The sequence below is a fragment of the Somniosus microcephalus genome, chromosome 12 (assembly GCF_052327205.1).
Source record: "Somniosus microcephalus isolate GS21.2 chromosome 12, FLI_Smic_1.0, whole genome shotgun sequence".
Lineage (NCBI taxonomy): Eukaryota > Metazoa > Chordata > Chondrichthyes > Squaliformes > Somniosidae > Somniosus > Somniosus microcephalus.
The window spans coordinates 207,718,015-207,731,309 of record NC_140998.1 but is presented as its reverse complement, the minus strand read 5'-3'; the positions used below and the strand labels follow the sequence as shown (position 1 = coordinate 207,731,309).

General features: G+C 64.9%; 1 protein-coding gene across 3 annotated transcripts in view; it reads right to left on the bottom strand.

Annotated features, from left to right (window-relative positions):
- Nucleotides 1–13,295, bottom strand: part of bcam (basal cell adhesion molecule (Lutheran blood group)) — a 350,665-nt gene that overhangs the window by 188,429 nt on the left and 148,941 nt on the right. For all 3 annotated transcript variants that reach the window (XM_086003960.1, XM_086003962.1, XM_086003963.1), the window contains exon 10: nucleotides 2,296–2,437. In XM_086003960.1, coding sequence (XP_085860086.1) covers nucleotides 2,296–2,437 — 142 coding nt within the window. The remainder of the gene's footprint in view (nucleotides 1–2,295; nucleotides 2,438–13,295) is intronic.

Below are 13,295 nucleotides of genomic sequence, written 5' to 3'. Positions count from 1 at the left end.
ACCCTTCGCTCCCTCCGCTGTTGCTCGCTGACCTACATTGGCTGCCGGTCCGGATAACTCCTCAGATATGAAACTGCCCATCCTCGTCTTCAAATCCCTCCATGGCCTCCTCGACTCCCCCTCCCTATCTCTGTAACCTCCTCCAGCCCCCTACAACCCTCCCTATCTCTGTGACCTCCTCCAGCCCCCTACAACCCTCGCTATCTCTGTAACCTCCTCCAGCACCTACAACCCTCCCTATCTCTGTAACCTCCTCCAGCCCCTACAACCCTCCCTATCTCTGTAACCTCCTCCAGCCCCTACAACCCTCCCTATTTCTGTAACCTCCTCCAGCCCCTACAACCCTTCCTATCTCGGTAACCTCCTCCAGCCCCCTACAACACTCCCTATCTCTGTAACCTCCTCCAGCCCCTACAACCCTCCCTATCTCTGTAACCTCCTCCAGCCCCTACAACCCTATCTCTGTAACCTCCTCCAGCCCCTACAACCCTCCCTATCTCTGTAACCTCCTCCAGCCCCTACAACCCTCCCTATCTCTGTAACCTCCTCCAGCCCCCTACAACACTCCCTATCTCTGTAACCTCCTCCAGCCCCTACAACCCTCCCTATCTCTGTAACCTCCTCCAGCCCCTACAACCCTATCTCTGTAACCTCCTCCAGCCCCTACAACCCTCCCTATTTCTGTAACCTCCTCCAGCCCCTACAACCCTCCCTATCTCTGTAACCTCCTCCAGCCCCCTACAACCCTCCCTATCTCTGTAACCTCCTCCAGCCCCTACAACCCTCCCTATCTCTGTAACCTCCTCCAGCCCCTACAACCCTCCCTATCTCAGTAACCTCCTCCAGCCCCCTACAACCCTCCCTATCTCTGTAACCTCCTCCAGCCTCTACAACCCTCCCTATCTCTGTAACCTCCTCCAGCCCCTACAACCCTCCCTATCTCTGTAACCTCCTCCAGCCCCTACAACCCTTCCTATCTCTGTAAACTCCTCCAGCCCCCTACAACCCTCCCTATCTCTGTAACCTCCTCCAGCCCCCTACAACCCTCCCTATCTCAGTAACCTCCTCCAGCCCCCTACAACCCTCCCTATCTCTGTAACCTCCTCCAGCCTCTACAACCCTCCCTATCTCTGTAACCTCCTCCAGCCCCCTACAATCCTCCCTATCTCTGTAACCTTCTCCAGCCCCGACAACCCTCCCTATCTCTGTAACCTCCTTAAGCCCCTACAACCCTCCCTATCTCTGTAACCTCCTCCAGCCCCTACAACCATCCCTATCTCTGTAACCTCCTCCAGCCCCCTACAATCCTCCCTATCTCTGTAACCTTCTCCAGCCCCGACAACCCTCCCTATCTCTGTAACCTCCTTCAGCCCCTACAACCCTCCCTATCTCTGTAACCTCCTCCAGCCCCTACAACCCTCCCTATCTCTGTAACCTCCTCCAGCCCCTACAACCCTCCCTATCTCTGTAACCTCCTCCAGCCCCTACAACCCTCCCTTCCTCTGTAACCTCCTCCAGCCCCTACAACTCTCCCTATCTCGGTAACCTCCTCCAGCCCCTACAACCCTCCCTATCTCTGTAACCTCCTCCAGCCCCCTACAATCCTCCCTAGCGCTGTAACCTCCTCCAGCCCCTACAACCCTCCTTATCTCTGTAACCTCCTCCAGCCCCTACAACTCTCCCTATCTCTGTAACCTCCTCCAGCCCCTACAACCCTCCCTATCTCTGTAACCTCCTCCAGCCCCTACAATCCTCCCTATCTCTGTAACCTCCTCTGGCCCCTACAACCCTCCCTATCTCTGTAACCTCCTCCAGCCCCTACAATCCTCCCTATCTCTGTAACCTCCTCCAGCCCCTACAGCCCTCCCTATCTCTGTAACCCTCCGAGATCTCCGCGCTCCTCCAATTCTGGCCTCTTGCGCATCCCCCCGATTTCCATCGCTTCACCATTGGCGGCCGTGCCTTCAGCCGCCTGGGCCCCGAGCTCTGGAATTCCCTCCCTAAACCTTTATTTCCTCCTTTAAGACGCTCCTTAAAACCGACCTCCTTGACCAAGCTTTTGGTCGCCCGTCCTAATTTCTCCTCGTGTGGCTCGAGGTCAAATTCTTGTCTGATTTACGCTCCTGTGAAGCACCTTGGGAGGTTTTACTACGTTAAAGGCGCTAGATAAATGCAATTTGTTGTTGTTAATTGACTAAATTTACACTCATTGCAGGTGGAGACTGTAATATTGATAACTCATGAGGAGATGGCGTTCTTCAATCGAAGTTACGAGGGTCGTTAACGCCTTCTTACCTTCAACAAACACCTTCAGCTGTTGTGTTTTCACCAGGCCACGGATGGAGGGCACACTCGCCTCGCACACGTAGGTTCCAGTAGACTTGTAGGTGACCTTCTTTAGAGTGAGGGTCCCAGAATGAGAGAGGTGGTCTTTGCCCTGGAACAAAAGCAAATCGCACAGCTCAGTCGGGAAAAAAATGAGCAGCACTGAGGGAGCGTCGCACTGTCAGAGGGGCAGTACAGAGGGAGTGCCGCACTGTCAGAGGGGCAGTACTGAGGGAGCGCCGCACTGTTGGAGGGGCAGTACTGAGGGAGCGCCGCACTGTCGGAGGGGCAGTACTGAGGGAGCGCCGCACTGTTGGAGGGGCAGTACTGAGGGAGCGCCGCACTGTCAGAGGGGCAGTACTGAGGGAGCGCCGCACTGTCGGAGGGGCAGTACTGAGGGAGCGCCGCACTGTCGGAGGGACAGTACTGAGGGAGCGCCGCACTGTCGGAGGGACAGTACTGAGGGAGCGCCGCACTGTCGGAGGGGCAGTACTGAGGGAGCGTCGCACTGTCGGAGGGACAGTACTGAGGGAGCGCCGCACTGTTGGAGGGGCAGTACTGAGGGAGCGCCGCACTGTCGGAGGGACAGTACTGAGGGAGCGCCGCACTGTCGGAGGGGCAGTACTGAGGGAGCGCCGCACCGTCGGAGGGGCAGTACTGAGGGAGCGCCGCACTGTCGGAGGGACAGTACTGAGGGAGCGCCGCACTGTCGGAGGGGCAGTACTGAGGGAGCGCCGCACTGTTGGAGGGGCAGTACTGAGGGAGCGCCCCACTGTCAGAGGAGCAGTACTGAGGGAGCGCCGCACTGTCGGAGGGGCAGTACTGAGGGAGTGCCGCACTGTTGGAGGGGCAGTACTGAGGGAGCGCCGCACTGTCGGAGGGGCAGTATTGAACGAGCGCCGCACTGTCGGAGGGGCAGTAATGGGGGAGCGCCGCACTGTTGGAGGGGCAGTACTGAGGGAGCGCCCCACTGTCAGAGGATCAGTACTGAGGGAGCGCCGCACTGTCGGAGGGGCAGTACTGAGGGAGCGCCGCACCGTCGGAGGGGCAGTACTGAGGGAGCGCCGCACTGTCGGAGGGGCAGTACTGAGGGAGCGCTGCACTGTCGGAGGGGCTGTACTGAGGGAGCGCCGCACTGTCGGAGGGGCGGTACTGAGGGAGCGCCGCACTGTTGGAGGGGCAGTACTGAGGGAGCGCCGCACTGTCGGAGGGGCAGTACTGAGGAAACGCCGCACTGTCAGATGGGCAGTACTGAGGGAGCGCCGCACTGTGGGAGGGGCAATACTGAGGGAGCGCCGCACTGTCGGAGGGGCGGTACTGAGGGAGCGCCGCACTGTCGGAGGGGCGGTACTGAGGGAGCGCCGCACTGTCAGATGGGCGGTACTGAGGGAGCAGCGCACTGTCGGAGGGGCAGTACTGAGGGAGTGCCGCACTGTTGGAGGGGCAGTACTGAGGGAGCGCCGCACTGTCGGAGGGGCAGTATTGAGGGAGCGCGGCACTGTCGGAGGGGCAGTGCTGAGGGAGCGCCGCACTGTCGGAGGGGCAGTACTGAGGGAGCGCCGCACTGTCGGAGGTACAGTACTGAGGGAGCGCCACACTGTCAGAGGGGCAGTACTGAGGGAGCGCCGCACTGTCGGAGGGGCAGTACTGAGGGAGCGCCGCACTGTCGATGGGCAGTACTGAGGGAGCGCCGCACTGTCGGAGTGGCGGTACTGAGGGAGCGCCGCACTGTCGGATGGGCGGTACTAAGGGCGCGGCGCACTGTCGGAGGGGCTGTACTGAGGTAGCGCCGCACTGTCGGAGGGGCAGTACTGAGGGAGCGCCGCACTGTGGGAGGGGCAGTACTGAGGGAGCGCCGCACTGCCGGAGGGGCAGTAACAAGGGAGCGCCGCACTGTCGGAGGAAGCGCCGCACTGTCGGAGGGGCGGTACTGAGGGAGTGCCGCACTGTCGGAGCGGCAGTACTGAGGGAGCGCCGCACTGTCGGAGGGGGGGTGCTGAGGGAGCGCCGCACTGTCGGAGGGGCGGGTACTGAGGGAGCGCCGCACTGTCGGAGGGGCAGTACTGAGGGAGCGCCGCATTGTCGGAGGGGCAGTACTGAGGGAGCGCTGCACTTTCAGATGGGCAGTACTGAGGGAGCGCCGCACTGTTGGAGGGGCAGTATTGAGGGAGCGCTGCACTGTCGGAGGTGCAGTACTGAGGGAGCGCCGCACTGTCGGAGGGGCAGTACTGAGGGAGCGCCGCAGTGTCGGAGGGGCAGTACTGAGGGAGCGCCGCACAGTCGGAGGGGCAGTACTGATGGACCGCCGCACTGTCGGAGGGGCAGTACTGAGGGAGCGCCGCACTGTCGGAGGGGCACTACTGAGGGAGCGCCGCACTGGCAGAGTGGCAGTACTGAGGGAGCGCCGCACTGTCAGAGGGGCAGTACTGAGGGAGCGCCGCACTGTCGGAGGGGCAGTACTGAGAGAGCGCCGCACTGTCAGAGGGGCAGTACTGAGGGAGCGCCGCACTGTCGGAGGGGCAGTACTGAGGGAGCGCCAAACTGTCGGAGGAAGCGCCGCACTGTCGGAGGGGCAGTACTGAGGGAGCGCCGCACTGTCGGAGGGGCAGTACTGAGGGAGCGCCAAACTGTCGGAGCGGCAGTACTGAGGGAGCGCCGCACTGTCGGATGGGCGGTACTGAGTGAGCGGCGCACTGTCGGGGGGGCAGTAGAGAGGGAGCACCGCACTGTTGGAGGGGCAGTACTGAGGGAGCGCCGCACTGTCGGAGGGGCAGTATTGAGGGAGCGCTTCACTGTCGGAGGGGCAGTACTGAGGGAGCGCCGCACTGTCGGAGGGGCAGTGCTGAGGGAGCGCCGCACTGTTGGAGGGGCAGTACTGAGGGAGCGCCGCACTGTCGGAGGGGCAGTACTGAGGGAGCGCCGCACTGTCGGAGGGGCAGTACTGAGGGAGCGCCGCACTGTCTGAGGGACAGTACTGAGGTAGCGCCGCACTGTCGGAGGGGCAGTACTGAGGGAGCGCCGCACTGTCGGAGGGGCAGTACTGAGGGAGCGCAGCACTTTCGGAGGGGCAGTACTGAGGGTGCACCGCACTTTCGGAGAGGGAGTACTGAGGGAGCGCCGCACTGTCGGAGGTGCAGTACTGAGGGAGCGCCGCACTGTCGGAGGGGCAGTACTGAGGGTGCGCCGCACTGTCGGAGAGGCAGTACTGAGGGAGCGCCGCACTGTCAGAGGGGCAGTACTGAGGGAGCGCCGCACTGTCGGAGGGGCAGTACTGAGGGAGCGCCGCACTGTCGGAGGGGCAGTACTGAGGGAGCGCCGCACTGTTGGAGGGGCAGTACTGAGGGAGCGCCGCACTGTCAGAGGGGCAGTACTGAGGGAGCGCCGCACTGTCGGAGGGGCAGTACTGAGGGAGCGCCGCACTGTCGGAGGGACAGTACTGAGGGAGCGCCGCACTGTCGGAGGGACAGTACTGAGGGAGCGCCGCACTGTCGGAGGGGCAGTACTGAGGGAGCGTCGCACTGTCGGAGGGACAGTACTGAGGGAGCGCCGCACTGTTGGAGGGGCAGTACTGAGGGAGCGCCGCACTGTCGGAGGGACAGTACTGAGGGAGCGCCGCACTGTCGGAGGGGCAGTACTGAGGGAGCGCCGCACCGTCGGAGGGGCAGTACTGAGGGAGCGCCGCACTGTCGGAGGGACAGTACTGAGGGAGCGCCGCACTGTCGGAGGGGCAGTACTGAGGGAGCGCCGCACTGTTGGAGGGGCAGTACTGAGGGAGCGCCCCACTGTCAGAGGAGCAGTACTGAGGGAGCGCCGCACTGTCGGAGGGGCAGTACTGAGGGAGTGCCGCACTGTTGGAGGGGCAGTACTGAGGGAGCGCCGCACTGTCGGAGGGGCAGTATTGAACGAGCGCCGCACTGTCGGAGGGGCAGTAATGGGGGAGCGCCGCACTGTTGGAGGGGCAGTACTGAGGGAGCGCCCCACTGTCAGAGGATCAGTACTGAGGGAGCGCCGCACTGTCGGAGGGGCAGTACTGAGGGAGCGCCGCACCGTCGGAGGGGCAGTACTGAGGGAGCACCGCACTGTCGGAGGGGCAGTACTGAGGGAGCGCTGCACTGTCGGAGGGGCTGTACTGAGGGAGCGCCGCACTGTCGGAGGGGCGGTACTGAGGGAGCGCCGCACTGTTGGAGGGGCAGTACTGAGGGAGCGCCGCACTGTCGGAGGGGCAGTACTGAGGAAACGCCGCACTGTCAGATGGGCAGTACTGAGGGAGCGCCGCACTGTGGGAGGGGCAATACTGAGGGAGCGCCGCACTGTCGGAGGGGCGGGTACTGAGGGAGCGCCGCACTGTCGGAGGGGCGGTACTGAGGGAGCGCCGCACTGTCAGATGGGCGGTACTGAGGGAGCAGCGCACTGTCGGAGGGGCAGTACTGAGGGAGTGCCGCACTGTTGGAGGGGCAGTACTGAGGGAGCGCCGCACTGTCGGAGGGGCAGTATTGAGGGAGCGCGGCACTGTCGGAGGGGCAGTGCTGAGGGAGCGCCGCACTGTCGGAGGGGCAGTACTGAGGGAGCGCCGCACTGTCGGAGGTACAGTACTGAGGGAGCGCCACACTGTCAGAGGGGCAGTACTGAGGGAGCGCCGCACTGTCGGAGGGGCAGTACTGAGGGAGCGCCGCACTGTCGATGGGCAGTACTGAGGGAGCGCCGCACTGTCGGAGTGGCGGTACTGAGGGAGCGCCGCACTGTCGGATGGGCGGTACTAAGGGCGCGGCGCACTGTCGGAGGGGCTGTACTGAGGTAGCGCCGCACTGTCGGAGGGGCAGTACTGAGGGAGCGCCGCACTGTGGGAGGGGCAGTACTGAGGGAGCGCCGCACTGCCGGAGGGGCAGTAACAAGGGAGCGCCGCACTGTCGGAGGAAGCGCCGCACTGTCGGAGGGGCGGTACTGAGGGAGTGCCGCACTGTCGGAGCGGCAGTACTGAGGGAGCGCCGCACTGTCGGAGGGGGGGTGCTGAGGGAGCGCCGCACTGTCGGAGGGGCGGTACTGAGGGAGCGCCGCACTGTCGGAGGGGCAGTACTGAGGGAGCGCCGCATTGTCGGAGGGGCAGTACTGAGGGAGCGCTGCACTTTCAGATGGGCAGTACTGAGGGAGCGCCGCACTGTTGGAGGGGCAGTATTGAGGGAGCGCTGCACTGTCGGAGGTGCAGTACTGAGGGAGCGCCGCACTGTCGGAGGGGCAGTACTGAGGGAGCGCCGCAGTGTCGGAGGGGCAGTACTGAGGGAGCGCCGCACTGTCGGAGGGGCAGTACTGAGGGAGCGCCGCACTGTCGGAGGGGCAGTACTGAGGGAGCGCCGCATTGTCGGAGGGGCAGTACTGAGGGAGCGCTGCACTTTCAGATGGGCAGTACTGAGGGAGCGCCGCACTGTTGGAGGGGCAGTATTGAGGGAGCGCTGCACTGTCGGAGGTGCAGTACTGAGGGAGCGCCGCACTGTCGGAGGGGCAGTACTGAGGGAGCGCCGCAGTGTCGGAGGGGCAGTACTGAGGGAGCGCCGCACAGTCGGAGGGGCAGTACTGATGGACCGCCGCACTGTCGGAGGGGCAGTACTGAGGGAGCGCCGCACTGTCGGAGGGGCACTACTGAGGGAGCGCCGCACTGGCAGAGTGGCAGTACTGAGGGAGCGCCGCACTGTCAGAGGGGCAGTACTGAGGGAGCGCCGCACTGTCGGAGGGGCAGTACTGAGAGAGCGCCGCACTGTCAGAGGGGCAGTACTGAGGGAGCGCCGCACTGTCGGAGGGGCAGTACTGAGGGAGCGCCAAACTGTCGGAGGAAGCGCCGCACTGTCGGAGGGGCAGTACTGAGGGAGCGCCGCACTGTCGGAGGGGCAGTACTGAGGGAGCGCCAAACTGTCGGAGCGGCAGTACTGAGGGAGCGCCGCACTGTCGGATGGGCGGTACTGAGGGAGCGGCGCACTGTCGGGGGGGCAGTAGAGAGGGAGCACCGCACTGTTGGAGGGGCAGTACTGAGGGAGCGCCGCACTGTCGGAGGGGCAGTATTGAGGGAGCGCTTCACTGTCGGAGGGGCAGTACTGAGGGAGCGCCGCACTGTCGGAGGGGCAGTGCTGAGGGAGCGCCGCACTGTTGGAGGGGCAGTACTGAGGGAGCGCCGCACTGTCGGAGGGGCAGTACTGAGGGAGCGCCGCACTGTCGGAGGGGCAGTACTGAGGGAGCGCCGCACTGTCTGAGGGACAGTACTGAGGTAGCGCCGCACTGTCGGAGGGGCAGTACTGAGGGAGCGCCGCACTGTCGGAGGGGCAGTACTGAGGGAGCGCAGCACTTTCGGAGGGGCAGTACTGAGGGTGCACCGCACTTTCGGAGAGGGAGTACTGAGGGAGCGCCGCACTGTCGGAGGTGCAGTACTGAGGGAGCGCCGCACTGTCGGAGGGGCAGTACTGAGGGTGCGCCGCACTGTCGGAGAGGCAGTACTGAGGGAGCGCCGCACTGTCAGAGGGGCAGTACTGAGGGAGCGCCGCACTGTCGGAGGGGCAGTACTGAGGGAGCGCCGCACTGTCGGAGGGGCAGTACTGAGGGAGCGCCAAACTGTCGGAGCGGCAGTACTGAGAGAGCGGCGCACTGTCGGAGAGGCGGTACTGAGGGAGCGCCGCACTGTCGGAGGGGCGGTTGTGAGGGAGCGCCGCACTGTCGGATGGGCGGTACTGAGGGAGCGGCGCACTGTCGGGGGGGCAGTAGAGAGGGAGCACCGCACTGTCGGAGGGGCAGTACTGAGGGAGCGCCGCACTGTCGGAGGGGCAGTATTGAGGGAGCGCCGCACTGTGTGAGGGGCAGTACTGAGGGAGCGCCGCACTGTCAGAGGGGCAGTACTGAGGGAGCGCCGCACTGTCGGAGGGGCAGTACTGAGGGAGCGCCGCACTTTCGGAGGGGCAGTACTGAGGTTGCGCCGCACTGTCAGAGGGGCAGTACTGAGGGAGCGCCGCACTGTCAGAGGGGCAGTACTGAGGGAGCGCCGCACTGTCGGAGGGGCAGTACTGAGGGAGCGCCGCACTTTCGGAGGGGCAGTACTGAGGTTGCGCCGCACTTTCAGAGAGGCAGTACTGAGGGAGCGCCGCACTGTCGGAGGTGCAGTACTGAGGGACCGCCGCACTGTCGGAGGGGCAGTACTGAGGGTGCGCTGCACTGTCGGAGGGGCAGTACTGAGGGAGCGCTGCACTGTCGGAGAGGCAGTACTGAGGGAGCGCCGCACTGTCGGAGTGGCAGTACTGAGGGAGCACCGCACTGTCGGAGGGGCAGTACTGAGGGAGCGCCGCACTGTCGGAGGGGCAGTATTGAGGGCGCGCCGCACTGTCGGAGGGGCAGTATTGAGGGAGCGCTGCACTGTCAGAGGGGCAGTACTGAGGGAGCGCCGCACTGTCGAATGGGCAGTACTGAGAGAGCGCCACACTGTCGGAGGGGCAGTACTGAGGGAGCACCGCTCTGTCAGAGGGGCAGTACTGAGGGAGCGGCGCACTGTCGGAGGGGCGGTACTGAGGGAGCGGCGCACTGTCGGAGGGGCAGTACTGAAGGAGCGCCGCACTCTCGGAGGGGCAGTACTGAGGGAGCGCCGCACTGTCGGAGGGGCAGTACTGAGGGAGCGCCGCACTGTCGGAGGGGCAGTACTGAGGGAGCGCCGCACTGTCAGACGGGCAGTACTGAGGGAGCGCCGCACTGTCGGAGGGGCAGTACTGAGTGAGCGCCGCACTGTCGGAGGGGTAGTACTGAGGGTGCGCCGCACTTTCGGAGAGGCAGTACTGAGGGAGCGCCGCACTGTCGGAGATGCAGTACTGAGGGAGCGCCGCACTGTCGGAGGGGCAGTACTGAGGGTGCGCCGCACTGTCGGAGGGGCAGTACTGAGGGAGCGCCGCACTGTCGGAGAGGCAGTACTGAGGGAGCGCCGCACTGTCGGAGTGGCAGTACTAAGGGAGCGCCGCACTGTCGGAGGGGCAGTACTGAGGGAGCGCCGCACTGTCGGAGGGGCAGTATTGAGGGAGCGCCGCACTGTCGGAGGGGCAGTATTGAGGGAGCGCTGCACTGTCAGAGGGGCAGTACTGAGGGAGCGCCGCACTGTCGGATGGGCAGTACTGAGAGAGCGCCGCACTGTCGGAGGGGCAGTACTGAGGGAGCACCGCTCTGTCAGAGGGGCAGTACTGAGGGAGCGCCGCACTGTCGGAGGGGCAGTACTGAGGGAGCGCCGCACCGTCGGAGGGGCAGTGCTGAGGGAGCGCCGCACTTTCGGAGGGGCAGTACTGAGGGAGCGCCGCACTGTCGGAGGGGTAGTACTAAGGAAACGCCGCACTGTTGGATGGGCAGTACTGAGGGAGCGCCGCACTGTCGGAGGAAGCGACGTACTGTCGGAGGGGCAGTACTGAGGGAGCGACGCACTTTCGGAGGGGCAGTACTGAGGGTGCGCCGCACTTTCGGAGAGGCAGTACTGAGGGAGCGCCGCACTGTCGGAGCGGCAGTACTGAGGGAGCGCCGCACTGTCGGAGAGGCGGTACTGAGGGAGCGCCGCACTGTCGGATGGGCGGTACTGAGGGAGCGCCGCACTGTCGGAGGAAGCGCCGCACTGTCGGAGGGGCAGTACTGAGGGAGCGCCGCACTGTCGGAGGGGCAGTACTGAGGGAGCGCCAAACTGTCGGAGCGGCAGTACTGCGGGAGCGCCGCACTGTCGGAGGGGCGGTACTGAGGGAGCGGAGCACTGTCGGAGAGGCGGTACTGAGGGAGCGCCGCACTGTCGGAGGGGCGGTAGTGAGGGAGCGCCGCACTGTCGGATGGGCGGTACTGAGGGAGCGGCGCACTGTCGGGGGGGCAGTAGAGAGGGAGCACCGCACTGTTGGAGGGGCAGTACTGAGGGAGCGCCGCACTGTCGGAGGGGCAGTATTGAGGGAGCGCTTCACTGTCGGAGGGGCAGTACTGAGGGAGCGCCGCACTGTCGGAGGGGCAGTACTGAGGGAGCGCCGCACTGTCGGAGGGGCAGTACTGAGGGAGCGCCGCACTGTCGGAGGGGCAGTACTGAGGGAGCGCCGCACTGTCGGAGGGGCCGTACTGAGGGAGCGCCGCACTGTCAGAGGGGCAGTACTGAGGGAGCGCCGCACTGTCGGAGGGGCAGTACTGAGGGAGCGCCGCACTGTCGGAGGGGCAGTACTGAGGGAGCGCCGCACTTTCGGAGAGGCAGTACTGAGGGTGCGCCGCACTTTCGGAGAGGCAGTACTGAGGGAGCGCCGCACTGTCGGAGGTGCAGTACTGAGGGAGCGCCGCACTGTCGGAGGGGCAGTACTGAGGGTACGCCGCACTGTCAGAGGGGCAGTACTGAGGGAGCGCCGCACTGTCGGAGAGGCAGTACTGAGGGAGCGCCGCACTGTCGGAGTGGCAGTACTGAGGGAGCGCCGCACTGTCGGAGGGGCAGTACTGAGGGAGCGCCGCACTGTCGGAGGGGCAGTATTGAGGGAGCGCCGCACTGTCGGAGGGGCAGTATTGAGGGAGCGCTGCACTGTCGGATGGGCAGTACTGAGAGAGCGCCACACTGTCGGAGGGGCAGTACTGAGGGAGCACCGCTCTGTCAGAGGGGCAGTACTGAGGGAGCGCCGCACTGTCGGAGGGGCAGTACTGAGGGAGCGCCGCACCGTCGGAGGGGCAGTGCTGAGGGAGCGCCGCACTTTCGGAGGGGCAGTACTGAGGGAGCGCCGCACTGTCGGAGGGGTAGTACTAAGGAAACGCCGCACTGTTGGATGGGCAGTACTGAGGGAGCGCCGCACTGTCGGAGGAAGCGACGTACTGTCGGAGGGGCAGTACTGAGGGAGCGCCGCACTGTCGGAGGGGCAGTACTGAGGGTGCGCCGCACTGTCGGAGGGGCAGTACTGAGGGAGCGCCACACTGTCGGAGAGGCAGTACTGAGGGAGCACCGCACTGTCGGAGGGGCAGTACTGAGGGAGCGCCGCACTGTCGGAGGGGCAGTATTGAGGGAGCGCCGCACTGTCGGAGGGGCAGTATTGAGGGAGCGCTGCACTGTCAGAGGGGCAGTACTGAGGGAGCGCCGCACTGTCGGATGGGCAGTACTGAGAGAGCGCCGCACTGTCGGAGGGGCAGTACTGAGGGAGCACCGCTCTGTCAGATGGGCAGTACTGAGGGAGCGCCGCACTGTCGGAGGGGCAGTACTGAGGGAGCGCCGCACCGTCGGAGGGGCAGTGCTGAGGGAGCGCCGCACTTTCGGAGGGGCAGTACTGAGGGAGCGCCGCACTGTCGGAGGGGTAGTACTAAGGAAACGCCGCACTGTTGGATGGGCAGTACTGAGGGAGCGCCACACTGTCGGAGGAAGCGACGTACTGTCGGAGGGGCAGTACTGAGGGAGCGCCGCACTGTCGGAGGGGCAGCACTGAGGGAGCGGCGCACTGTCGGAGGGGCGGTACTGAGGGAGCGGCGCACTGTCGGAGGGGCAGTACTGAGGGAGCGCCGCACTGTCGGAGGGGCAGTACTGAGGGAGCGCTGCACTGTCGGAGGGGCAGTATTGAGGGAGCGCCGCACTGTCGGAGGGGCAGCAATGAGGGAGTGCTGCACTGTCGGAGGGGCAGTACTGAGGGAGCGCCGCAGTGTCAGAGGGGCAGTATTGAGGGAGCGCCGCACTGTTGGAGGGTCAGTACTGAGGGAGTGCCGCACTGTCGGAGGGGCAGTACTGAGGGAGCGCCGCACTGTCGGAGGCACAGTACTGAGGGAGCGATGCACTGTCGGAGGGGCAGTACTGAGGGAGCGCCGCACTGTCGGAGGGACAGTACTGAGGGAGCGCCGCACTGTCGGAGGGGCAGTACTGAGGGAGCACCGCACTGTCAGAGGGGCAGTACTGAGGGAGCGCCGCACTGTCGGATGGGCAGTATTGAGGGAGCGCCGCACTGTCGGAGGGGCAGTACTGAGGGAGCGCCGCACTGTCG